The following is a 27,972-nucleotide window of genomic DNA, read 5'->3' as shown; positions in this document are numbered from 1 at the left end:
CCTATTGGAGCCAGGATGGAGCAGCTGGCTAGTCATGGGTTGGCTCTTCTCCCTCCATTCTATAAGCCACATTGTACCAAATGGGTCCTCAAACCACTCAGTAACATTTCCCCATACGGTCATCATGATGTCAAGCAGTCAAGCAAGAGATCTGACAGAATACACAGCTTTCTCTGTTCATCCATGAGAGAAAACAGGCACTCAGAGGTCAGTCCTGCTAAAAGTATAACCGTAATGCACGTGGGCTTTTCTGTTGTCTGTTTTCTTCTCAAAATTCAGCACTGCTCAGCTCAGGAGGGAACGTCCTGCAGAAATTTAGCATTTTTGAAAAAGAAAAAGAGGACATTCTAAACCAAAAGTAGCAAAAAGGAGCTAATTAGTAAATGGCAACTGACTGCTGTGTTAAAAGCCTAAGTAACATCCATCTCTGATGGCACTGCCTGTGAAGAAAGAATTCCTGGACAGCCTGCCTGCTATTGCCAGGGCCTTGTACCAAGTTCCCCTCCCTGCAGCCAAGCTCCTGGCCACCTCTCCATCCTGCCCACCTTCCCTGTCCTGCCTGCCAGCATTCTGCACTGTGCGGGGGCTCTCTGCAGCCATCTCGGTGGACACCAGGTGCTGGGAAACTCAAACACCACCAACTGCTGCTGCTGCAGCTCATGCCAGGAGATGTTTGTTTTTTATCCCTTCGCGCTGCAGAGTCCAAAATCCTGAGGGAAAAAATGTGGTTTATGACATACTTGTCCTGTTTCTTCCAAGCTGGACTGTGCTGTGCATAAGAAATTTTCTTGGAGAATGAGCTCAGAAAGGATGACTTAACAAGAAAGCGTTGTACTCCATCAGACCAATGGGGCTCCTGTTTCTTTGGGATTGACGGCAGCACAGTTTGGGTATTAACAGTAGAAATTCCAACTTACGCTGTCAGCTGAGGTGCCTGGGGCTATCGGGCAGCGTTAAGATTCACACGTGCTTTCTCAAGACAAGACTTGTGTCTCATCACGTTGGCTGAAATGCCAAGCAGGGGCATTGCGAGACGATGGGTACCACTACGGGGCCCTTGGCTTTGGGAGCCTCCCATCCCCTGCTATCCCTATGCAGCGGGGCATAGGGATATGGAGCCAACTGGAGCCCTGCACTGCCCCACATCCACGGCCACTGGAGTCCACGCAGCTCCCCTCGCATCCCGTCGCAGGGCCGGACGGCACTTCCCCACGCGCCCCGAGGCGGAGGGGCGGGCGGGGCGGGGCGGCCCGCGGGCCCTATAAACATCGGGCGCCGCCGCGATCCGACTGAGCGGCGCTGTGTACGGGCGGCCGCGAGCGGAGCGGGCTGAGAGCTCCGAGGGAGGTGAGTGCGGGGGTGAGGCCGGAGCGGAGCGCTGCGATACGGGGCCGTTAGCGCTGCCCCGGCGGAAGGAGGGTCGGCGTGGGGAGGGGGCGGCTGTGCGGGGTTGGGTGGGGGGGAGCGGAGTTTCTCCACGCGCTGCTGACAGCCGGAGCTCGGAGCCGCTTCTCCGGGACCGGAGTGCATAAGTTTTCCGCTGCAGCTGTGTGGATGCCGCTCTGCCGTGGGCGCCATCCGGGGCCGTTCGTTCGGTGCGAGCGAGGAGTTTCCTCGCCTGTCCCGCTGCTCGTGCGGGCAGGGAGCGGAGTCCGGCTGAGCTCCGCGCTCAGCAGCGCCGTTGAGCCGAGCTCGGGCTGCGCGGTGCCGCCCCGGTTCCTCGCGGAGCAGAACGGGGCTCTGCCCTCCCGGAGCTGCCGTCCTGCTACTGGGAGAGCGGCTCGGAGCTGTGCTGCCAGCTGAAGGTTTCCTGATATATAGAGAAGCGTGGGAGAAGGATGAGTAGCCGCTGCGGTTTGGGGGGCGAAAGGGTGGGTAAAGCCCTGTTAGTGGCACGGGGTTGAGGTGATGCCGGAGGTACCGGCTGTGTGCTGGGCTGGAGCTCCTCGCCCTGCCCTGCGCTTGGAGGGGATGTGCTGGGTGGTCTCGGGGCAGAAAGCACGGCTCGGGAAACCTTTCTCTCCGTTTAAAATGGTGCTCAGTGTCTTGGCTCCGTGCTGTGAGATGCGGTAGGATCTTCACGTAGAAGCAGAACCTTTGGAGAGAGCGCTGGTGTGCTAACAGGTTAAACCCAAATGCTGGATTTTTCTTTTAAAACCCGCGAATACCTGCCTGTGGATTAGATGCTTCAATCACTCCCAGCCCTCCCCCCCTCCCTCCTTTTCCCATGCCTGCATGTCGTTCTGAAACATGGTTTAGTTCTTGTGGTTTTAATTGCATTCTTGGGCAACTTCCTGAAAGAGAAACCTGGGAGGCTGACTCTTAAACTGCGCTGAAAAATGACTTCCTCCTCTCCCCTGCCTTTCTCATGTGCGAGTGCTTACTGACGTCTTACTCCCTGCTCCTCTCAGGAATTCAGTAGGAACCAGCCCTCGCCGTGCCTGTTGGTAAAGCACACGTAGGTGTGGGCAGCAGCGCTGCTGCGCACCTTGGGAATGGGAGAAGCCACGGTGAGAGAAGCAGCTGTGTACCCCAAAGTGATATTTTGAGTCCTGAAAGTGTGTGAGGTGACAGCTGGTGCAATAGGAGGGCAGGGTGAGGGGAGGCAGATGAGTTCAAATAGGTGTAAGATGTGCTGGTGTGGGGTTTGGGTGCTTTGTGGTGTGTGACTAAACCTGTGAGAGCAGCAGCTGTTTGGCACAGATGTGAACTTTGTGCAATGACTGCCAGTCTGTGGCGCCTTTAGGATTGCGGGCACGTTGTGTGCTGGATGAGCTGTCAGCAAGTTTTGCCTGTGCTCGTAAGATGCTGAGGAGCTGTGTCTGGAAGTTACTCTTTCTGCTGCTACCTGTGTCTGAGTGTTACAGAAGCTACTGCAGGAGGTGGTGATGGGCGCATTGCTGCAGAGAGCTGCCCATAATAGCTCTGTGTATCTCTTGTAGGAAAGAGAATGTAACTCGTGTCAGTCCCAAAATAAGCAGGAATCTGCAGTGGGTTTTGTCTAAAGGTGCACACAGAAGCACTGAAGCTCCTGTTTGGTGTTGTCATTGACAACAGGGAAACAAGCACATCTTGGAGGCATACAGACCTTCAGCCTGCATGGGTCTCTGTGCTGTGCCACCAGAAGTGGGTTCTATTTCTAAAGCTCCTTAACTAGTGTACTGCCAGCCATGGAGATGGCCAAGAGCAAAGCCAGGGCATTAAATTTTTCCCAACTACATCAGTGTGTGCATGATAATATAGATGGATCAAAAAACCTCCCTCACCTCACTGCTAGGATTCAAAATGGAGATGTATGTAAATTGCGTACTTCTGCAGTAAGGGAGCAGTTCGGGGGGAGCTTGAGCTTAGTTTCTGTTGGAGGGAGGGGGGGAGGTGTGCTCTGTCTGCTGGGCACAGCTTCTGATCCTTGCCAGGCAACTGCAGTGTTTGTGGTTGAAGGTGAGGCTCTGTGGGAGCTTTTTTTGGTGGGTTGTTTTTTAGTTTCCAAAATAAATAAACACAAATAGGGTTGTCTGAGCAGCTTGAATTGCTTAATCATGAGTGTGCGTGAGAAGGATGTTTTTCATAATATTAATCGGGGAAATTGCTCTAATGAACCAGACATTTACAGTTAGTTGGTCTGTTAGCTGCTTTCTGCCACTCTTCAGAGCCAAGGAGCTTTATACATGAGAAGGCAGGGAAAAGATAGATGAATCATTGCTAATCTGTAAAGTGCTGCTGAATACAATCATCTTTGCATGCCTCTGGGCATCCTTCTAATCACCTGTAGCGTACTTAAAGTCATATTTTATAGCAAAGGACTAATGTTTTAAGTACAGTGTAAATCAGTGTACCTGTATTATCCATAAACAACTTGTGAGTAAGCAGGGTGATATTAAGAATTGCTTCCTCCTTTCCTGCTTTGGAGGGCAGGCAGCATGGAGTAGTCTCTCTTCTACCAAAGAGTTTAAAGGTTAACACTGTAAGTTAGAGAGTCTTGAAAATATAGGAAGTTACCTTAAAGCGAAGAGTTTGTAGATATAGAATTGTGGCCAAGCTGTAATCAGATGTGTGTTCAGGTGGGTGCTCTCTGTGATGGTTAAAATGATGAGGTGGAAGGAAACAAAGATGAAAAATACAGGTGATTCCATCTCACGGCTGTAGCTGTACAACTGTTCAGGCTGATGTGCTCTGTTAAGCAGCTGTCCTGTGCTCTGCTTCTTCCTGTCTCTTCTGTGAACCATATTGGTACTAAAAGCTCAACTATGTGAATGCTTGTTCCAGCTCCTGGGGTCACTGCTGAAGTAGGAGCCCCCGCTGGAAGAGGATGTGAAAATGCTGAACTGAGACAGTTTCTGGAGTTGTTTGTTTTAGCCTTAAGGCACTTCAGTGCCAATTGAAATGCGTGATCCTTTAGCACCTCTTCCTGAGCAGTATCTGTAAAAGCACACCAGTCTTGGAAATATTTGGCAGCAGTATTCTGCTGTTCACCTTGTATAGCCAGAGAGATGCTTGGGTTTATATTTCTAGAGTGGAAATGGAAGGTAGCTTATGCTGGTATCTCATAAATATGTCTCAGCTTGGTTCAAGTATGAAAGGATATTACTCATTTGAATTGATTTCCTGAAGGTGAAAGTCTGTCTTGCTGATCATAGTGAGCAATTGATACAAACCATGAGCTCCAGGCAGCCTCCTGCTCTCACTTCCTTGGCTTTAGAAACTGCAGCCTAAGTTTGGAGGTTTTTCCTCATCTTGGATCACCAGGGAGCTTTTTCCTTGGCTCCAGCATGTTAAAGGCATAAAACTAAGAGGAGAACAGAGTCATTTTTCTTCTGTTGTTTGTTAACACGTGTAAATGTATGTAGCAGTTTCTTTATCTTTAGTCATATGCCTCGGTTTTGCTGTATACCTTCATATTGGAGGAGCAGCTTGTGTATCTTATGTAGCTTTCTCAGCAAGGAAGCAAGCCTGAGGCCTCCAGCTGCTCAGGCAGCTCGGTTTAAGAGGCTGCTTGTCGCAGCTAATTGCCTACTTCCTCTGCTGAGGTTTGTCATCTGCATTTCAGAAATAGCGATGGGCTGCGTGGAGGCTTCTCTGTGAGCGCAGTTCACAGCCCACGAGCTGCTCGTCTGAACTGAATCGGGGCGTTTAACATAGCAGGTCGTGGTCTGTTCTGGCAGGGCTCTCGTGCATAGTTCATATCTGATTTTTTTTTTCTCCTACGGAAGTTTGGGTCTTGCCTTTCCAGAAACTGTAGCGAAGCCAGTGGGATTAATCAGAAGTGAGGTCAGATTAATGAAAAAAAAACACATGTATTTGCAAGTATATTCTTCTGGATAGCTTTTGGTTCTCATTAACTGCTTAGTGTCAGTCGTACTGCAGATGCCTGAGGAGCATGGTTGGGGCTGGGTGCCTCACTCTGTGTCCTCACAAGATGCAATTCATACAGCCTTACAGCACCACTGACTTCTGATGCCTTCTGGTTGGCTGCTGCTGCACCTAAAGCTAGGGAGGAAGAAGAGATGAGTGTAAGTACATCTTGTGTGCTGCAAAGAAAAATGTGGGTATTCCTGTCACTTTTGTGCATCCTTAAGGCTATGGTAACTTTAAGCTGGTTCTGGAATAGCTGAGAACTGGCCACTGGAAGCTATTAATGTGATATTTCTGTCAATCCAAGTCTGAAGTTGTCCTAGGTTTAAGTAATCAATCAGCTTTTTAGTTTTAAGCAATTTCATCACTGGTTAAATTACCTTTGAAGGATTATCTTCCAATCTGGTGTACTAGGTAAAAAATAAGGTGTCTAAATCCATCTGCTGTTGCAAGTTCTTCATCATAAACACCATAGAAGATGATTAGTAAATAAAAGACTTGTCTGCTGTCACTCTTTAGTTTTACAGCAAGCACAGTAAATAGGACAGTGTTTTCTCTCAAAGTATTTTGTTGGAATTATCATGGTTGCATTCCCTTGATACAAAGGCCTCCATGTTTGGGGTTTTGGATATATGGCTGTACATGAACTTACAGGAGTTCTTAGGAAAAACAGAGGATGCTGGAGTTGTTCCAGTGTACTTTTATGGTGAAATAAAATGAAAACATGTAATTTTGTACAACTATAACACTATTATGACCATGGTTATACCTCTTGTAGGAGGACAAAAAAAGGCAGAGACTTAACATTATCTGCATTATTTCAAGTACTTGCTGGGCTTTTTCCTCTTTTAAAGACCCCTTGGAAGGCTGAAATCCTATCATTTCACTATTTGGACATATCTACTCCTGTGTGCATGTGCTTCAGCTAGATGTCACATGGCTCATGTTGTGCCATCTTATTTCCCCATGAGTTTGGAGGTATTATTGCTACACAGAAGATGCCATTTCCAGTTGTGCTGTAAAACCGGAGACCTAACTGTACAATGTGAAATGAGAAGAACTAGGCTTGTTAAGATGCTCTTCAGTAGGTAAAAAATGAGTATTCTGTAGAGAGGGGAGTGAATCCTGATGTCAGAGGAATCCCTGTGGGAACTGGAAATGAATAAGGGTACTTGGTTTCTTTTCAGTGCTCTTCAAGGAGGAGAAAGTCTGATGTTATAGTAGCAGTAAGGGTTAACTTGGTGGTGGTGGTGAGAAAACCAACTTGGTAAGAAACCAGCCATTGTTAGTCCTAAATCTTGTGGAGTTGCACCACAAATCTGTATGTGCGTAGTCCATTATCAAAGAGTCAATAGGCTGTACTTTATTAATGGGAACTTACAGACCTGTAGGTTTGCCTTGGGCTCTTTATGAGCCCGTGCTTGCATAGCAAGTGTTATTAATGTACAGTAAATGTGGGAGCTGTGGTTCCATGGGGCCTTTCTTCTACAAAAACTCAAGGGAAAACCTGGGTTATGAACCTGCTGTTAAGTTGTAGGCAAATACTTCAATCACTGAACCATCAATCTCTCTACTGGGATAAATACAAAGCGGTGGGTTGCAGCCTAGCTGCCATGTTGTGAAACAGCACTGTGCTGTGTGGTTTTTAGAGAACTGGTTCTGCAGCGTTAGTCACGATGGGCTGCCGATCCCATGCTGTTTCTTCATTATGGTAAAATAGCAGTGTTGCGTAGAGAACTTGAGATCAACAAAACCACTTCTTTAATAAAGGGATGACACCAGTAAATTGAAAACAACTCTGTTTAATCCTGACACTGTAAGACTTGACCGTGGACCTTAGAGAAGGCTGTGGAGTTTGTTCTTTCTACCTGGAGGTAGCAGGTAGATTCCTAGCACTGGCTGCCCATGGAAGTGGTGGTGTCAGCATTCTGGAAGGTGCTCAGATGTGTGTAGATGTGGCACTGGGGGACACATTTTAGCAGGTAGTATTGGTGGTAGGTGGACAGCTGGACTAGGTGATCTTGGCTGTCTTTTTAGCATAGTTAAGGCTGGAAATGTGTTGTAATGAGAGAATGCAGGTAGACTTTGAAAGTTGTGCTAGTGTTGCAAATTCCAGAATCATCTCACTAAGCTCCCCTGCCCTGTGCTATTAGGGAATGGTGTTTGCTTCATGAAGCTGGGCTCAAGTAGGCTTCTCCCAACAGTACATAAATAGAAGTAAAAGCAAATTCTACAGAGATGCCTACCTGTGCTTTTGGGATTGAGCAGTGTGGCCGAATGGTGAGGTCAAAAGCATCTCTATTGAACCTTACTGCACCGTGTGGAATGTGGCCTTTGTGAAGCACTGTGATGTAAAAGTTGTAGAAGACTTTTTTTTCTTGCAAGCATCCGTGTGGCTTGTGAACTCCTGGAGGCTTTGGAAATGTTGAAGTAAAGCTTGTCTGTCTGTCCTTCCTGCTAAACCGAAACTCCCAGGAAGCATTGGTCAGGACTTTTCATGAAGAGTCATTAAATCTTTTTGTTCATGTGGGAACTCTGCTTGGACAAAGAGATGGTTCATATCTGGGGCCAGCCAGTTTTACAAGTTGGAGCTCCACTGGGAAATTCCCCCTTGGCAGAGGAGGATGGTTGGATGAAGCTAGGAGGGAGGCTTTCCAGATGGAGACGATCCATTTTGAAACACAAATGGACAAATGAACTGGGAGAATGAGAAACTGCAGAGAAAGGATTAAGTTCAGGAGAGCCTCAGAACCAGCACTGTCAACTTAGTGCAAATGCAAAGAGGACTGTAGTGTGCCTGAAGTCAAACCAATATCTTCATATGCAAAATGTGTTTTTAAACAACAACAAAGCCTTCCAGCTTATCTCGGTGTACAAGGCATGTTTGTTTCGGTGTTGACAGTAACTTACTCCTCTTTGGAGCAATGTGAGTACTGAACTGTTTAAAAGTGTTTAACAAAAACTAGGAGTCGTCCTTCCTTTGTAAAGTTCTGCGTGTGTTAATTCTTCTCAGTGCTGAGTAATAAATATCTGTTTTGTGCTATTTCTTTGTGATTTAACATACTGATACATTGTGGGTTCTATTTTTACATATATATGTGGGGGCTGTGCTGCTTTTTGTTCTTTTTTTTTCTTCCCCCCCTTAAAGCAGGTAGCACTGCAAAGAGTTTAAACAGGAGACAGCCCACCCTCAGGTGGTATCAGAAAACCTGCAGGAAGACTTGATGTTTCTGGTTTGGCTTGTCTGTTGTGTGCTATGAATGATGCTACTGCTGAACCTGCCTGCATTCAGAATGTAGGTCCTGCTGCTCTGAATCCAACAGCATATTTAGAAGGAGTGGCCAAGCAGTGTATTAGGAGAGGACTCACAACGTTAAAGGCTTTGAGATAAAAGGCTTAGGCAGAAGAGGAGTTGCAAACACCTGTGAGGGGGAGAGGGAAAGCTTGAGTTTCCTAATGTGCTGCCAAGTGTGAATCTCCTGAAAAACAAGACCCAGCATGTGACCTTCCCACTGCTATCAGAGTGGTCTTATTGCTTTAGAGAAACAATTCCTGTATGCTTAGCTAGCTCTTTAAAGACTGTTAATAAATTTGGTTGAGTACTTAGTTCTGTTGGAGCAAGTTAGTTAAATGCAGCAAGTGAAGCTACTTTCTGCTCACATGGCAGCTGGAATGAGACTCTCTAAATTAGTAGCACAGATGGCACTGACAAGGAGACACCAACTCCCCAGATTCTGAGAAGCCCCCGGGTGTTTGGCCCAGGTGGAGATTGAGATATTTGGGGCTCAATACAGTGAGATCTGTAGTGTTGAAAGACTGCTTTTTTGGGGCACTAGTTTATCTCGAGCTGTACTTGCTGTTTTAATTTCAGCTGTTCATAGAAATGAAGTCTGGTGTCTGAACTTCTCCATGCCTGGTAAGTCTTCAAGAAACTGCAGAATCCAGCTTGCAGCTCAGAAAAGGAGCCTTATGGCTTATCTTATTGCTTCTGAAGTGATGGCTCAAAATAAGCGCTTTGAGATGTCATGTAGGATTCTAACATACTGTTGTACTTAGTGCTGTAGGTACCTAGTACAATCTGTGTGCACATCAACAACAGCCCAGTCTGGTTCTCTGAAGATGAAGTCCTTCATTACCTAATTCCTTTAGGAGGATCTCTGTGCTCAGGGCTGACTGCATAACTTCTCTCAGCTCCACCAAATGCTTTTCTGTACTCACATGAAACAGTCTATTAATGTACTTCTGCATGGAACATTCTGTAAGCGCAGGCTGGAAGCATCATGTCCTCTTCGCTGACGTAAATGCTTCAGCCAGAATCTTCAACTGTGCATTATGTGGATGTTCTAAATGGTTGAACCTAGTGAGAGCTGAGTGCATTATGGGCTAGAGGTTGTGTTCATTCAGAGACTGGTAGCCTGAAGACATCTCATCTGTCACAGAGTAATGCAAAACTACCAGTGCAGATATGACAGACACAGTGGTGTTCCTCTTCCTCCTTCCTGATAACTGTCTACCTGACTGAATTGCTTGTCTGAAAATATGCAGTGTCTTAAAATAGGTTTGGTGATCCAACACGGGCAGTAACTCTGCATTTAGTGTGGCATGCAAGACTCAGGGTGGTGCTCCTTTGTAAGGGAGGTGAGGCAAAGCACCAGAATTGTTGGCATTCACAGAATCATATCTCAAGTTGGAAGGGGCCCATAAGGATCACTGAGTCCAACTCAAGTCCTTGTATTGTGCCATGTGCCACAGAGTACCTCTAGGATGAAATACACCTCCAGCTTGCATGTGCCCTCTTCCCAGCATCACATGCCTTCTGCTATAGCAGAAAAGCCACAATGGACCTATGGCTCTGAAAGTCTGGCACTCTGGTGTTGCCTGTATGGATTGCAATGCAATCTCACTAGTGCTTGAAACAGCTTTCTCACAGTCTCATAGGACTGAGAATGGTTTCTAAAACCAAGGTCCCAAAAAACATTTAGCTGTGTTTTTTTCCAATAGCATCATACTGTAGGGACAGATCCCATGCCACTGAGAGAACCCATACAATGAACACTGAAACCATCTTGTCATGGGCAAGACTTAGATTCTGATTTAGCTACTGCTGAGTTTTTTATAGATTCAGTGATGAAAGCTTGTTGAAAGCTTGTAGGTATTCTGTACAGCAGGTCAACTGTTTTCATCCTACACATCCCACATCCTCTCTAGCTTTTTTTCTTCTTGCACCATGGTTTAGCTGGTTCTTTCTTTCTGGATATATAAATGTATTTCTTGTTACTGAACTGCATAAAAGTTGAATATACTAAAATCCTTGTGAGAAGCATTAATAACGTATGAATGCTGCTTCTGCTCTAAGATGAAATTAGCTCCTTCATGAGCTGGTTAGACCATGCAATGAGCATAACGGAGCCAAGAATCAGCTGCTCTATAAGTAATACTGAGAAGTGCTTTTCATTTTTCTTGTGCTTGGAATACTGCAGAACTTGGTTTCACTTATTTATTAGGTGTCTGCTAGAGATTGTGCTCTCAGAGACCGACCTTCCCTAACAGCATAGCAGGAAGGAGAGATTGGGTGAGCCTGGTAGTGGCTGGGGAAGCCAGGTGCAGGAGGCCGTGGCTTTTGCACTTGGCCACAGCTGCTGGATTTTACTTTTGCCTTGGAAGAAGTGGTGTTATTCTGACAGGGCTTTGCATGTACAATAAGGAAGAATAATGGCTGCTGGTGTTGGTTGTTCCTGAATCTGGCCAGGGCTTTCACCAGTGAAATTAAAGAAAAAAAACCCACAATGTATTGTGTTAGTTTAAAGGCAGAAGGAAGACATTTCTGACTGTAACTGGGCTTATGCAGATGCAGTACATACAGGCAATAAAACATAGCTTAGTTTCAGAGCTGTATAATTGTTCTTTGCCCCTGTAGCACACTCTGCAATGTAAGGTGCCAAGGGGGGGTACAATTTAGGAATCTCTAGTAGGTTTATCTTTTTTTGCCAAGATGCTGGATGGAGGTAAATCTGATCATCATTTGGGTTCCTGGTAGGAGAAAGATGGTCAGCATGGCATTGAAATCCTTAAAACCCAAACCTGCCTGCTCTGAGATAATGTTTCATGCAAGGCAGCACTGCTGTCTTAGTGTACCTGTTGCCTGGAGGGAGAGAGAGAACCAAACAGTGGTGTCAGGTAGGTTGTAAGTATTAGTATTAAATAATTATGAAGAGTACTCCCTAATGTAGGGGAAAAGTACAAATTCCTTTTCCATGTCACACTGCTGGTGCTGCCCGTAGTGTCTTACTGCTCCAGCTGGGAATGAGACCAGAACAGACCTAGGAAGCAACTGGGCAGGCTGCTTTGGGGACAGGCTGCAGATGGGTTTTCTTCCTGTGCATCTTATCTGCTGCAGCTGCTCAAGTCCAGGTTAGTTTTCAGAGTAAGTTGTGTATGGTCAGTCATTAGCTGGTATGAGGCTCCTTTGGAAGGAACTGTTCCTCTGTGACTCCCAAAGCGCTTGGGGGATAAGAGGAGGATTAGAAGTTGATGGGAAGGATGTAATTAGAGGCCAGGCTGTTAACCTGTCCTCCTTACTTTTTCTTAATTGACTTGAATCGGTCAGACTGGCTCCTCTGGTGGCAGTGATAGCATCGCTGTTGGGCTGTGGCAGAGACATGGCCCAGCTCTGCTCCTGTTCAGTCAGCATTTGAGTTATTCCGTGCTGCGACAGCAAGCTTGAGTAAATGCATTGCATCCCCTGAAGCGGTGCAGAAGAAAGTGGAAATGCTGTATTTGCTGCTTTCAACCCTTTTAGCGCAGTGAAAGTACATGCTATTAAAAGATGATTAAGTGAATCTATAGAAACACCAGCTGGTTTTCTGGTAACCAGGCGCTCTGGCATGGCGTGAGCTCGTAGCGTAGGTAGGCTGCCATGGCAGAGCTCCCTGCTCGAGAGTGGGAGGCAGGCTGTGGAAACCGCAGTGCTCTCAGCTGGGTAACGAGCTGCTCCAGGGTGGCTTAAGCCAGAAGAGCAAGTGTGTGTGTGGTGATTATCAGAAGGCTCAAGGGGAGGAGAGGCTTATTTTTAGCTTTTGCAAGTGGTTTGCAAATAACATTTGAATCAATTGTATGTACTTTCTACAGCTTTTTTAGCCCTCAGCGAGCTGGGTTGCCCCTTGGCTCATCAGTGCATCTGGAAGACTAGCATCTCAGCATGCTTAGCCACTGCTGGCTCACTTGCTGGCCTGAAAATGGGTACCTCAAAGATTAGCTCGAGAGCCTGATTTCGTGGAAAAGATTACAGCATGACTCTTGTTTTAAGTATTTTTGCCCTAACTCAATTGGATTGAGTACATATCCATGAAGAGGAAATCAAGCCTAGTAGGTAAACATTACCTAGTGTGTTTAGGATTTGGGCTTGGTCCTCTAATCAGATGCTGAGAGGTCCTGAACAAATTGCTGCTGCCTGTGCCTCAGTTTCTATGGCGTTGTGGGAGTAACAGTGCTATTTTGTGTTAGGTATTGAGATCCCCAGGTGAAGATTGGGCCCCACTTTGAATAGATCTTCCTTCTGCATTAATTAGCTGCTAAATATTCATACATGAATAAATACAAGCTAAAATCCAATCTTAACCCTGTGTTTTATGATCTAATGTGCTTCATCCTCTGTTACCCATCATGAAAAATGCCGATTATGCAGCTAACTTTTATTATTCTAGGCAGGTGCAAATTCCCACAGCAGGTCTGTTTGCATATGTATATATGCTTCTGTTCACTGCAGAAAATCATCTGTGAACTGTACCAGTGCACTGGGTGAGAACCATAGCAATGCACATAGCAATAAATCATCTTGTAGGCCACTTTGAGCAGGATACTGAGCTTCCATTTGTATGAAACAGAAAGCTAATAGAATTTGAAGGAGAGGTAGTGGGTGTTTCCCAACCTGGTGGCTTTTGTCCTGTTAGCGACTATATAACATCTAGCTATTTTGTGGTTGTCTCTGCTTCTGGAGATCCCTACACCTAAACTGCAGTCATGAGTCCTGCTGTTAGAGGTTTGTGAAGGGTGCAAAAAGCATGTGCACAGTTTGCCAGTTAAAACTTGCCAAATAAATAAGCTGGAAAAAAACCCCAACGCATATTTTTGAAGGCTGACTTTTAATTTCTCTTGTCTTGTTTTCTTGCAGGTTATTTCCAACCAGAAATCATGAACTGTCACTTCTCTCTTCTCTTTCTGCTTGGGACTTTAACATCTGTGTGTTCCCAGTTCAATTTTTATCCTCTGGAGGAGCTTAGCTCTGATGTTGGAATCCAAGTCTTCAATCAGATAGTGAAAGCTAAGCCTCAGGACAATGTAGTAGTTTCTCCTCATGGGATTGCATCAGTGTTAGGGGTTTTGCAGCTGGGTGCTGATGGTAAGACAAAGAAGCAGCTGACAACTATGATGAGATACAGTGTAAATGGTAAGTGATTCCTAAGGTTCTTTGGGTTGGGTGGATTTTTTGAGGGTTGTGGGTTTTCTGATGCTTGGTCAGAATCACTATGCTGTTTTGAGATGGTTTTCAAAGTCTGCTAGTCTGCATCATAAACCATAACTCTGTTCACTACAGAGAAAATGGACATGTTTATAGTTAGTTGACAGTCTGAAATGCATATATTTACATATATTTTTAACTGGCTTATAAGCAGCTTTGCTGATGATTTCAAGGCCCTGGCTAGAATTACTCATCTTTGTAAACTGCTCCCCCAAAAACTGCTCATAGAGGCTGTACTGAACAGCCCTGAATGTGTGGATCTTCAGATGAAACAGCAATGGGATATTTTCTTTTTCTATTAAAAATAGTGCAAAGTCTAATCGTACAATTGATACTTTCACTCTGATGCTCTTCAGATTTGTTCACTTGTTTCTGCTATTGGGATCCTTGAAACCACAGCTGTCTGAAACCTTCTTGAAACAGACATTTCTGCTTGTCTGTTCCTGACACTGCATGCACCTGTGTTTGTATTCTTCTGCCAATGCCTGCCCCTCTAGAAGAGTGTAGGCTGAAGTTCTTGCTGCTTTACTTTGCATGCTGAGTATTTTTATGAGTTAACATCTTAGTGCCAGCATTCTGTTTTCCTTCCAGGAGCAGAAAACCCTCCAAGAGGTAAGTGCATTTTTAAATCTTAAGCAGTATCATTGTGTAACGTGTCTTCATTTGCTTTGCTGTTTTGGTTTGAAGTACAGCAAAATCGTTTGTCAGCTTAAGCTACTACTGTTGTAGATTTGAAATCTCTTCATGAGACAATCAACTCAAGCATCTTAATGCTCAAATCATAAGTACTCAAAAACCTTTTGATACACTAGATCAACTGGTTTAATTTGGTTTACATACTTTCTAATCCTCTCTGTGAGACACAGAGGTTCTCAAACTTCCCAGAAGGTAGCCTGTATCTTGCTATAGAGACTTGGTATAGCAACCTACCTGTCTGTTAGCACAGGCTTCCTCTGCTTTTGTTCAAGATTGCCTTACAGTTCTTTGGCAGCTACAGCAACTTCTTTGGAAGGGTAACAGTTGGAAAGTATTTAATCTATCTTTAGCTGTCTTTTAATGCAATTTAGCAGCTGGAAGCAAGGAGGAGAGCCAGCGTCATGAGACCAGCCAGCTCTCCCCGGACCACCAGCAAGTGCTCCGTGGACCACCAGTGGTCCACAGAATACAGTTTGAGAACCTCTGTTATGGTATGTTCTCCAAAAGAGTTTGCTCATCATATTGGAGAGTGAACATGTAGGACTTCATACAAATGGTAATGCTAAAGCATTCACGATGTTATAAACAGCAAAGCCATCTGAGGCTTTTTCTTATATATAGCTAAGAGAATAACTCAACTAATTTATTCCCTTCATAGCTCATCTCTTAAGTTTGTCTACATAGGGAAATAGCCTGGAATTGTTCCTGCCTAAATTGTATTGGGAAACAGAGGGAACTCGTTAACAACTGCAGTGAAAACAGCCACTCAAGTATCCTGTCCAGTGTAACGGTTGAACATTAGGTTTCTTGTCCGGTAGTATCTTCCCCGTGTAGACAAATGCTTATTCATAAGCTATAATAACATGGAGTATGATGAACATAGCAGTTCTTCTGTGCTGCCATTTGCATTCTCTTGTATGCAGTGAAGGAGCCATCAAGCGCTCAATATGAGCTGCTTTCATATCTTAAAGATCCCAACTGTAGGTCTGGGAGCTTATACTGCTTTTCTTTTTTTCTTCTTTAAAGACCAGCTCATGTTGAGATACTGACTTATGCTTGTAGCAAATATAGTTTTCTGAAGGACTGTGTCCTAGATGAAGTCTGAACTTGAACCTGATATAGAAATCTTGATGGTGTCCTGTGTTCTCTAGTGAATGGAGAGGGAGGATGGTCAAGCAGCTTAAGCTTTGTGCTCTGAGATTCAAGACCACCTGCAGTTGTCAGCTATGAGCCCTGGACTTTATGTGTTTGCTGTATGGCTGACAGGTTGTGGTTTTTGCATAGTGTGGCATGTTTTGAAGCAGCATCTTCTGTAGATGTAATTCTATACTAAGAATTGAGCCCCAATATTTATGCTTAGTATTGCCTGGAGCATCCTCTGCGGACCGTTAGACAGGGAATAGGCATCACAATGAAAGTAAATTTCCTGGGAAATAGTAGCGCTTCTCAGGCAAGAGATCAGAAATGTCTATTTTGGAAGCCCTCTCAGAATTGGTTTGCTTTTTTGCCTACTTCAGCGCTTTAATGTCTGACCTTTCATGTCATTATTAGTTGCATATAAAGTAATTGTTTGTTTGTCATCTTGTTCTAAATTAAACTTGCTGTTCTTTCCAACTAGGAGTTGGTAAAGCCTTAAAGAAGATAAACAGGCTCATAGTCTCAAAAAAGAATAAAGACATTGTTACAATTGCTAATGCAGTATTTGCAAAGAGTGGCTTTAAAATGGAAGTGCCTTTTGTTACAAGGAACAAAGAGGTGTTTCAGTGCAGTGTCAAGAGTGTGGACTTTGAAGACCCAAATACAGCCTGTGATTCCATCAACCAGTGGGTGAAAAATGAAACAAGGGGTGAGTATTAGCCAGTATTTTCTGTGCATGAGTGGCATCTGAGACCTCTCAGATCCGACTGGGAATATTGGAGTGAAATAGAGAGGGAGGAAACTGCCTTGCAGTTGGAAACTATCAATAAGCTGGCAAGTACGATGTGTTTTAGAGTCTGTTTGTCAGTGCCTTAGCAGGTGTACTTGTGTGATTTGCATGTGTGCCTGTCCCTCTGTGAGATTGAAAAGCTTCTACTGTTAATCATCTGTATTTAATCTGCAGGAAACCCAGGCAGCGTTCTCTTGAAGCTGGGTGTTGTCAGATATGAGGGGAAGAGGGAGTAAAAAAGCTTGAAAGTGGCTCAGTACATCAGACTTGGAAGTAGTCACCAAAAACTCTAGGGCAGTTCAGCTTTTGCTGTAATACCCTAAATTTTTGTGATGCGTCACTGTTATTAGGAGTAATGTTTAGTAGATTTTTAATTCACACTGCCTTGACAGAACTCCTCATGGTTCAAGTGTGCTGACGTCCATTTGTCTGGTTTAGATGTGCCATAGACAGAGATGGTGCTTTGCAACGAGGCCGTAGTCTAATTGATTACATGCTTAGTATCTCATGGAGTTAAAACTAGATGTGAGGAGTATGTTGCTAATGATGTTGGATGTGCCATTTGTGAAACAAGGCTGTCAAATTCTTTCTTTACCATGTCACCAGCTTTGCATAGCAATGTTACAAGCTGTGTGTGAAAGGGGGGAGTGCTTCAGTTGAAACTGTTATCACTGTGACCTCCTTACATTGAATCTTAGATCTGATCACAAGCTGAAAAAGGTAAGGCCCAATAAGCTGTAACATCAGTTCATAGGTTAGCTAGGTATGCTGCTTGTTTTCTAGGTATCCCAAAGGGTTACTTTTTAAAACAAAGCAAAAACTATTGACTGCATGGGTCTCAAATCTTATACAATGAGTAGCTGGCATGTTCACAGACATTCAAATGATTTGAACTAAAACGTGCTTCACCGTCTTTATGGAAACAAATACTTATCTTTTTTTGCTTTCTAGGTATGATTGATCAAGTTGTAGCTCCAGATGATATTGACAGTCTAACCAGGCTGGTTCTAGTGAATGCAGTGTATTTCAAGGGCTTATGGAAATCACGATTTCGACCTGAGAACACAAAGAAACGGCCATTTTATGGAGCTGATGGGAAGACCTACCAAGTTCCCATGTTGTCCCAGTTATCAATCTTCCGTTGCGGTAAGCCCAGTGACTTTCAGTGAATACCTCAGAAGGAGTGGTAAAAATTTTGCTCTTTTCCTTCAAATGAAAGAGTGCATTGACACACTTATTGCAGCTGATAGTGGAGACTGTGTGGTTATGAAAGCATTTTGTACTGGTAAGGTATGGGTAAGGTTGCTATGAAAGGTTGCTCTAGGTCAAGCACTCTAACAAAGTACTTCCCTTATCCTGCTTTTCAATGAAGTGAAAAACGTGAAGTACTGAAACTGAGAACCTTGCATATTTCCTAAGCCTTGCAGTAGGAAGAATTTTAAGAGATGAGAATGAAGGAGGGCTGCCAACAGAAACTTGAGGCTTATCTGCTAATGAGCTGTAAATAAAAGATTGGAGTAGAATTAGTCTGTGTCACAGTGTAATAAAGAAATGGAACGTGTACAATCAACAGTGCTGGGGGAGCCAGAGGAGCACGTGTTCTTCAAATTCAAATTGAGTCACAGGACAATAGTTCAGTAGGTTTGGCCTGAGTTCTGTATGAGAAGCTTGGAGCTGATGTATGAGTCTCGATATGACTAACAGTGTACCTCAGCATGTAGGTGTATGGGTACTGGTAAAAAATTAAGGACTTCAGTTCAGGCAATTCTGACAGGTTTGTGTTAAGGTAAAAGGCTGTAACTTTGAAAACCACCTACGCATTGGAGTACATGTAATTCTATGTTTTAGGGTAGCTGCTTAAATGTGATTTGGGGAAGGTGTGTATATAGCAGCGTAGGCTTACCACTTATTTATCTGTGGGGTTTGAATGGAGTTCGTAACTAAAGACAGATTTTAACAAGGCTATCTGAAATGGCTCTTTAACCAGCATCCATGGATGAATGAAAGACTTAATTATGTAGGTATAAACTTAGGTTAGAAATGCTGTTAATCTAGAAAGGAGCAAGAGAAGATCTGAGTTAAGACTTCTCAAACTTCTTAAACAACTTGTGCATCTTTAAATTCCATCATTGTGAAGATGAAATCTCCTGTTTCATGCGTTTCAGTGGCAATGATGGTAGCATACAGCTGACTAGGGAAGTAGTATTTAATGGCTGGAAAGGTTACCATTGGTCACTTTCTTGTGGAGACTTCTGCAACAATATTTTGATCCTTAAGTAATGCTACAGCAGTGGTTCTCAGACTAAAAGGAGATAAACCATGAAGCTTAGTACAATTACAGCCTAATAAACGTAATGCTACTAGCTTTCTAGCGATACAGACTTTGCCAAAGCATGGTTCTTGCAAAAAGATTAAATTTCTGATGAAGATCTCAATTTCAGTTTGGTCTGATGAGTGCAGACTTGCATGAAGAAAAGGGAAGGATAAGTTCTTCTATTCTAAAATTATCCCAGAAACCCTGTCTGTGGTTAGGCTGACAAGTTTTCCCTGCAGCCTCCAGTAAGAAGCCACACACCAAAAGTCCCACAGTAACCAAAGGGAACTTGCAGAGGGCTGCTCAAAGCCAGTCTTCCCAACACTTGCTGTAACTTAGGGGTGTTGTGTTCTCACTCATCCAGTTGCCCTTCTCCATTACATCAAAGTGGCTGCTCTCCACTACTTTGAAGAACTTAAAACTGCTTCCTAATGAGATTCTTATTAAGCAAGTAAATTCGACTGATTACTTCAAACAGGAGGTGGTTTAATCACTTGAAGGAAAAGGTTTGTCTGCAAGACCTCTTCAGTTTGGAAAGATGACTTCCTTTTCTTGTTCTTTGTTTCTCAGTGCTCAATCAGCTCTGCTACAACTGAGATCTGAATTAGATCCCAGCTGATTTACGAACCTGGTAATTTTTTTGCATAGCTGAGAATGATAGGACTTGACTGGGAAACAATATGCAGATCAGATACAAGTATTATATGCTTCATATTATCCATGTTATACTTTCTGTCAAGGTAGCATCTCTACCTGTACCACTTCTTGATGGACTGCTTAGCTGGAAGGCTGGCGGTCTGTAATGTTTGAGTTACTGTCCATAATGCTCAGTTTTTGAGGTGTGGGTAAGGGTTTCCTGGTGGACTTCAATCGCAGCAGGTATCTGAAAATAGAACAGATTTAAGGCTATGGGAATGATGGCTCATTATCTCTGTTCATTTTAGGTACTACAAGTACTCCAAATGAGCTGTGGTATAACATAATTGAATTGCCATACCATGGAGAAATGATAAGCATGTTGATTGCTTTGCCTACGGAAAACACAACACCTCTCTCTGCTATCATTCCACACATCAGCACAAAGACAATAGGAAGCTGGATGACAACCATGGTAGCCAAAAGAGTGCAGGTTATTTTGCCCAAGTAAGTACTAGTGTTGTCTGTTTTTCCTTCAAGGGAGCATTTTGGAGTCAGTGTGCATATACATCCTCTGACACGAGAGGAAAATGGTGCTTAAGGCAACTGTCTCACGTAATACTAAGACGTTCTTTTTGTTTCTTCTAACTAGATTTACAGCAGTAGCAGAAACAGACTTAAAGGACCCTCTGAAGGCACTTGGTATTACAGATATGTTTGATGAGTCAAAATCAAACTTTGCAAAAATAACAAGTAAGTTGTTTTACTGAACTTTCAGTGGTCTTTATTCGTAGTTTCTGGCGCTGAATGAAGTGCTGTTTTACCAGTGTAGTTGTCTGTTACATCTTGGATAAATGTTACCATGACACTGGAGCAAAGCTCTGGCTTGCACCCAGCCAAGCGTGGCTTCTTGCTTCTATTGAATACTGTAGTGTCTTTTTTTTTTTCCTCTTGCCTTGCATTACAGCAATAAATCTTGTTGGTCAGCTTCGCAAGTTAAGATTTTGTTACAGTCTGAAGGTCTTAAGTATTTAAAATTCACGGCAGGACTTAAAGCAATGCTTTAGATCATTACTGAAGATATAATGGCAATATTTAATTTTCCATAAAGTATGTATTTAATAATATGAATTTTCTCAAGCAGCAGGAAAGAAATAAACTAAATATCTAGCTTAGGGGACTGGGCCAAGCCAGAACTAAATATATCCTATCTGAAAATAGGATGTAGATGTAAGAATTGTGAGCTTAATAAAAAGCCGTATTACCTCTGTTCTCCATTTCCATCAACTTGTTCATCATTTTTCATAAGCTCCAGGGATGTTACAAAAGGCTTACATTGCTTGCTTACCCGATTCGAAGAACAAATGACTGTTTCAGTGAAAGTGAAGTGGCTTGTTAAGTGCTTTCCCCCACCCCAGCACTCAACACTGAGATAAATTGGAGGGTGACTTCAATCCAGATAAAGAAATGACTGGGGGGGCGGGGGGGGAGGGGTGGAAATACCCACTGAAGAGTGAGCAAAGCCTCAAAATGGTGGTAAGGTAACACTTTGCTACAGAAAGGGAAAGGGGAACTTCACAGAAACCAAGACAAAGGGTAACTGTACATTTAAAAGTGCAGGGAAAGGGGGAATTACAGACACTTAGTCAAAATAAAGCCAGAGAAGAGGGCAATAAAGATAAGAAGAAACTGTCCGGAGACCTCTGACAAGAAGGATTAGATCCCCCGCGGGCAAGATGATGCCGACATGGGAGAACAATAACAGCAGATAACTCCAAGAAGAAAACAGAAGAAGAATTTCACCCCAAAACATCGGCAAGGGTCGCGGGGAATGGGGTCAGGGGGAATGAGGGAATGGGGTCGCGGGGAACGGGGCCATAGGGAATGTAATGAATATGTAATCAAACTGAGGAGGAGACTATTGATTATGTATTAGCTTAACCTATATCTGTAACACACTTTTCTCTTTACGGTGTGCAAGTTTGGAGGAGCTATCCCCCTTGCACCCGGCGCTGCGCAACGCTGGAATAAACATACCTGCTTTATAACCCATCTCTGGATTATAGAGTTTGATTCCGCAAGTCAATTTGGCACCCCAGATGGGACCCTCTCTGTTCGGCTGCAGGACCAGCTGAGAAGGGGGACGCCTTTGGCGCGCCCCGAGATTTCTCGGAAGGACTCCCCTCCCTCATCTGATCACTGCAGGAGCAGACAAGAACCATCTATCGGCGGACCAGGTATGTGAAATGGGGGACCCGTAAGTCGTGAGGAGACGTCCTACGCAGGGCACAGTGGAGTCGGCGTGCTCCCCCCCAGGGATGTGAGCTCACGGGTTAGGTTAGGTTGCCGGCTGGGTTAGGACTCCCTAGGGAGTGCCTACAAAGGGGCCAGTAAGTCGTACGCATGGTAAAAGAGCTATTGCTCACATTCAGGTGATTGCTAATTGGGCAGAGCTTGTCTGCTCTCTGGTACAGGGTGATTTGGGTAATCCTGGGATAATTGGTATCGTACAGCGCTGTTTATATAGGTGACCTAAGTCAACAACTAGCACCGGTGTTCTTAACATCTTTGGTTAAGCTTAACAAATGATATATTGTAATTGTGCTTGAATTGTCGTGTGAGTGTGGGGTGAGTGAGACGCATCATCAGAACAAAAACCCAAACTCTTATCCTTTTTAAAACTAAATGTGCAAATGTGTACTTCTGACAGACAATAAAAACAAAGCCTGGAAAATGGGGAAAAGTGAAGAGTAAGTAGCTTTTATTTTGCTTGTGATTATAGGCTTAGTGATTGTATCCAGCATTCTTCACAGCAGGATTATAGCAGTGTCTGATATTTGCCATGCTAGCTACAGGATCTCTTTTTAGTTATTTTAACTCTTCTTTGTTTTTTTGTTTTTTTTTTGTTTTTCCAGGAACAGAAGGGCTACATGTATCTCATGTTTTGCAGAAGACAAAAATTGAGGTTAGTGAAGATGGAACCAAAGCTTCTGCAGCAACAAGTAAGTAACTATGCTGATAAAGTGATGGAGTCAGGAAAACTGGATCAGCAGACTGTATCACTAAGCAAAGATTGCCTATTTCAATATCACTTCAGGTTAAGTTACTTGATGACTTTATGCAACTACTTTAGGACATCACTTGCTAATATTGATCAGAGCATCAGTGTGTTCTAGGAAGTACATACTGGTTTACTTTTGCCTGGAAAAGTATTTTCTAATAGCTCATGCTTTGACCACCAATATAAAATGTGCTGCTATCCAGGTGGCAAAAAGAGTAAGCTGCTGTCTTCTATGTATGATGACATGAGATATCCTTCCAGCTTCCTGTGGGCCTTGTGTTGTGTTTTTGCTTTTTATGGTTCCTATGGGAATAAAATGTGTCTTGTGCTTGTTTTAAATGTTTGAGTGGATTTTAGCCACTCGTCTATCTGTACAAACTTCTACTATACACTTTAATAGAGTACCTGCTGTGTTGTGGTACTTTGCTTAACTTCAAACCTTGTCTTTTTTTGCAAGCTGCGATTTTAATAGCCAGATCATCCCCTCCTTGGTTCATAGTAGACAGACCATTTGTATTCTTCATCCGGCACAATCCTACAGGTAAACAGTTGTTTGTATGTACTTTGTTTTGCTTAATAGCTGCAGTAGACAAAATTCCTGGCTAGGGGAAGTCCAGGTTACTTGGTAGTTGATACCTTGTGTGTGTGTGTGTGTGTGTGTCAGGGGGAGGGTGAGAGAGAATTATTTTTACAGTGTTCTCCCAGTATTTTTTTTCTAATACTTTTAACATTAGATTATCCTCTTTGGAATACAACTCAGTAAAGGGAATAAGTATTGGCTGTAAACTGCCGTTGCAAGTTAATAGGTAAGAAAGAACACAATTTGTAATAGTCATAGCTCCCCTATGGGGAAAGGAAATAACTGTTTACTGATAATGAATTTAGTGAATAGGGCTCAACTTTCTGATAAACTGTAAAATAGTGATAGGGCCAAGTATAGCAAGAGGGACTTCAGGAGTCTGGAATGTTGCCTTGGCCTACCATGAGCTAATTTGAGTGTGCAAACACAGTGGTCACAGTCTTCTACAGCAGAGCTGACTGAGTTAGACATGCGGATGATAGGTATGCTGGTTATGGGGGAACAAGATGCTGCTGCCATCATGCAGGGAAGAATTAAACTCCTGGCAGCAGCCCCATCCCAAGGCAATACAGACCATCAGAAGAACTGTGTGTCTCCAGAAATGTGAGCCAGATACCCATCCAAACATACACTTCTCTGCTGCCTACTTAGAGCTAACAGACTTGGGGGAAGCTAGAGAAGACGGTGATGAGGTGGCTCAACTGTGCTCTGTGGATTGCATGCTTTCATGGAAAAATTTCACTGTATTTGTGTAACTCTTGTTTTCATTTCATTCCCTCAGGTACAATCTTGTTTATGGGACAAATAAACAAACCTTGAATGTGGAAGACTTTCTTCAAGAAGTAAACAGACTCATTTGCCACCCCCCTGTCCTGTTAAATATTTTGTATGCTACTCTGACTTCACTCAAGAACTAGTGTTAACCACTGACTAGGTTTTGAAATGGGAGTCAACGTAGTTCTGGCTTTCTGGGGAAAAATACAGATTGAAAACTGCAGTATGTCTTTGAAATGTCTAAAAGATTCTCTGAACTACTGAATGGTTACCCGTGCTAACAAACTTTTTTGAGCTTTTTCTGTATCTACTAAGAATTTTACGTATGGCTTTTTGTGAGAGGACTTTAACAAAGAATGTTAAACATTTCTATTAATGTTGGTTTCTTTTTGTGTGTGGAAAAGGTCTAATTTGTAGTTAACCCCATCAAGATTACTTGTGATTCTCGAGTATCTTGATACGTGGGTGTTCTTGGTAGAAATAGATTAAAAGTTCTAGCAGTTTTTATTTTATATAGTGCATGTATCACTGAGAGTTTTAAAACTAATGTGATGTTAGATACACATCGCGTTGTCCTGTCTTAATGTAATGTAAACTTGTCATTGCTAGATTGCTAGTATACACTTTCTATTGGATTTAAATTTTATATTTGTTTTTGTACAAAGGAAAAAAAAAAATAAAACTGCATTATGAACAGTCAGTGCTGTGAATTGTGGATGTGATTAAAAGGCATTTGGGTCCAGACGCCACTGAAGCTGTTGTTTGAAACTTCCTTCTTAAATGAAAGTCAGGTTCTCGTAGTGGGCTTTTATTCTTTTTATGGCATATGCTTTATTCTTTCTACCACTGTCATCCTGCTGTGGATGGATTATAAAGAGGTTCAGTGCCTGAAGAGCAAACTCCCTGTGTGTATCACACCCAGGTTACTGCTGAAACTGTCACATGAGGACACCTTAGTGCTCCCTTCAAGTCTTCTCTCTTACTTCTTACGATGTAGGTTATGTGTGCACTCACATGTCTTCAGTACTCACATGGGTATAAAACTCATAAAAGAAGCAGTGAATGATTTTGGCTTGTCACAGATGGTTCTTTGTAGGAAAGCATGCTGTACTGCTGCTGTGGCAACCTGGGGTTTTGGATGGAAAAGCTAATCTCTGATAGTAGCTGTTTCTCCAAAGGGTACTTTCCCATTAAGAGGTAACTGTCTTACAGTGCTCTTGAGGGAGAAATTCCTATGGTGTTTCACCAGCTCAGTGCTGGTTTAAGTTGATGTTCATCTGCACAGACTGGAGGATGAGTTGATCCCTACTTGACGGGTGAGAATACAAGGTCAGGTGAAGAAATTTTTACTAGAACATACTCAGCTGTGTTAAGGGTCAGCAGTGATAACCCAACATGAAAACCAGGATGAGATTTCATCATGTACAGCTGCACATGGAACACAGGTACCAACTTAAGAGCAAGGGAGAGAGGAAAAAGCTCTGGAAGGAGAATGTCTGGCTCTAACAGCTGGCATTTTCTTTGGTTTTGTTCCTTTTTTTTTTTTTTTTTTTTTTTCTCCTGTTTGCAATAATCAACTAAATAGTTCTGACTTAAATATGTAGCTTTTTGTGTTGTTTTTTTTTTTTGGGGGGGGGGTGGGGTGGGGGGTGGGGGATGTATTGGCTGACTCAGTGAGTTCCCATAAGCCAAGAGTTAAATGCTGCTTCCATGCCCTTTTAGCGTGGCAATGCCTGCACAAAACTGTCTCCTGCATTCCCCTCAAAAAAGGCAAATGGAGAATCTTACAGGATCTAGTTCTCTTCCTGTCTTAAGAGAAAGCAAGCAATGTGGGCAGCAAGAGAAGGCTCTAGACGTGTGACTGATCTAATTGCAAATTCTAATGCTGAGTTAGGAAAGCTCTCAGCTTAACTGTGCTTGCTTTCAATTCTTTACGTCCTGTCGAGCTGATGAACAAGAATAATAACCAAAGACTTGTATGCTGCATAAGGAGTGTAACTCCACACCGGTTTGAGCTAGGCAAAGATGTGATTTCTCTTGCAGAAATTGACAGATGATGTCTCAAACTATACTGCTAGGAACTGAGGTTCACAAAGCTTGATGTATGTCTTCCCTGAGTGAGAAGCATCACTTTTCTAGCAGAGTAGGATTGTATTTCAGGATAGCACCGCTGTTGTTTTGGAAACTGAGAATTAATTTTCCAGTTGCTTCTATTTGATACTTCTGGTAAGAATTCAAATATTAAGAGGTTAGCACTCAAACTGAACTCCCACAGTGCTTGCACACAGAGGCCATGTGTGTTCTGTGCAGCAAACAGGCTTGGAAAATAGACTAGAAAAATGCAATGAACTGCCTCAACACAGGTTCTCTGTAAAGAACTTCAGGTCCCTTCTGTTAGTCCAGAAATAGCTTGTGAAATGAGATGATTGCTTACAACACTGAACAAAGAGTAACTGGGTATTTTTGATTTTCTCCTAATCAGGCCAAAACTGGTTGCTGAAGGACATATCTATGAGTGAGTGGGCTTACTCAGCTTGATGGGGCCTGGACTGCCTGAACAAACAGGTGGGGAATGTCCCATGCACCAGTTACTTGGGAGCTTTAATGCTCTTCAGTGTGTGGGTGAAATGTTTCACAGCTCAGAAAAAGGCTTTTTAGCTCTGCTGTTACTGACACTCAAGTATTATTATTTTTTTTTTAAGTGCTGGGAAAGTTTAACAAGCAAATGTGAACTAATGCTCTGATCTTTGCCTACAGTCTGGATGGAGGAGGTCAGGTTGAGGGGAACTGGAAGAAAAGGCTGGGAAGGAAGGTGTTAGGTTAGCCCCTAAAAGCTTACTTTTTTTTAATGCTACAAAAACTTTTTTTTAATGCTACAAAAATACAAAAAATTTTTTAATGCTACAAAAAAAAAGCTATCCAAGCTTTCCAGTTCCTTGAGTTGTTTCATATCAAATTTCCAGCCCTGCTGGAACTACTTTAGTGTTGTTCCTGTGTGCTGGATGTAGTTTTGTTAACTCTTGCTGTAACAATTATCTGCTTCTGAAAGGTTTTTGGGAATCTGCCTTCAGACATTAGCATCTAATTTTTGTTTCTATGCCTCCAGGAATGTAGAACCTAATATGAATGCTCGTGCTGCTTCTGCCTACTTCTGTCTCTTCCTGTGTTATTCCCAACTGCTTCACAGCTGAACTTTATCTTCCTGAAAGCCTGGTCATGTGCGTCCCTGAGCCCGAGCGGCCCTGCACGCTGCCTGAGAACAGGAGCCATCCACGAAGCACAGGCAGAGGGATGTTCTTAGCATTGACTCTGACTCCGTGCTGGACTTTAGGCAAGAAGAGTAGTCAAGGAGGAACAGAAATGGTGAGAGACTGAATGTATAAAGCTCATAACTTAACGCTGTGCAGGTAATTCAGGAACAAATGTAGTATGAAAGGAATAACTTCATGCAAAGAGCTTTACAGTCCCATTCTGAATCTGCTGCTGGCTTGCAGTATCTGGCTACCTTCCCTAGATATGCCTCCACTTCACTGCCATTAAAAGTGGAGATAATTCATCTGTTGTAAACTCCGCTGAGATAGAAAGCCCAACATGTGTTTCCTAAGCCAGATCTGTCATGAAGAAAGTGGTTATTTATAAAGTAATTAGGAAGGAAAAAAAAATAGTTGGCTAGGAATCTGCTAAACCATTTCAGTTTTGCGCTCATTACTTCATAGAGCTCTAAAAAGGCTGCTTTTCTTTTGCAGCTTCCCCTTTTCATTTACATTTTGTGTCCTGAACAGAGTGGAGAAGGGGTAGTATGAAAGGATTACTGCTGTTCCTCCTCTGGCATCACAATGAACACCCTGCTGGAAGCCTTCTTCTGACACGGCTGCCTTGCCTCCCAGCAGCACAGCAGGTTAATAAAGATGAAAAAGAAAAGAAATTCAAATGCCTCTTTGTAAGCGATGTTCCAAATACTCACCCTTGTGCTTCAAGGAAAAGGAAACCCTTTGGCTTTGATTTGAGCTCCATCACTCCAAACTATATTATTTATTAGTAATGCTACCAAGAAGTCCAACCCATACTAGTTAAAACCCGTCTGGCAATGGTAATTTAGTGGTGCTGGGTGGGT

The 27,972-nt window shown here is 43.3% G+C and overlaps 1 protein-coding gene and 1 long non-coding RNA gene across 5 annotated transcripts; both read left to right on the top strand.

The window, feature by feature from the left end:
• The first annotated feature begins 1,291 nt into the window (after positions 1-1,291).
• On the top strand, positions 1,292-24,558 carry SERPINE2 (serpin family E member 2). Of its 4 annotated transcripts, XM_015871343.3 has the most exons (11): positions 1,292-1,347; positions 13,523-13,798; positions 14,462-14,482; positions 14,938-15,057; positions 16,185-16,412; positions 17,445-17,639; positions 19,752-19,950; positions 20,096-20,196; positions 22,359-22,445; positions 22,962-23,045; positions 23,866-24,558. In XM_015871343.3, the coding sequence occupies exons 2-11, from the start codon at positions 13,543-13,545 to the stop codon at positions 23,901-23,903; spliced, it is 1,329 nt and encodes a 442-aa protein (XP_015726829.1). In that variant the 5' UTR covers positions 1,292-1,347; positions 13,523-13,542; the 3' UTR covers positions 23,904-24,558. The 4 variants fall into 4 exon arrangements, with proteins under 4 accessions (XP_015726829.1, XP_085368982.1, XP_015726830.1 ...); XM_085512856.1 differs by lacking the exon at positions 14,462-14,482; XM_015871344.2 differs by lacking the exon at positions 14,938-15,057.
• A 2,526-nt stretch (positions 24,559-27,084) lies between these two features.
• Positions 27,085-27,783, top strand: LOC107318011 (uncharacterized). Its single transcript, XR_014933185.1, has 2 exons — positions 27,085-27,221; positions 27,605-27,783. It is a non-coding gene; the product is annotated as an uncharacterized LOC107318011 (long non-coding RNA).
• The last annotated feature ends 189 nt before the right edge of the window (positions 27,784-27,972 follow it).

This window comes from Coturnix japonica, chromosome 12, assembly GCF_054131305.1.
Source record: "Coturnix japonica strain WE chromosome 12, WE-NBRP24, whole genome shotgun sequence".
NCBI lineage: Eukaryota > Metazoa > Chordata > Aves > Galliformes > Phasianidae > Coturnix > Coturnix japonica.
Note: the sequence above shows the minus strand (reverse complement) of the source record. Positions and strands in the feature narration are given on the sequence as shown.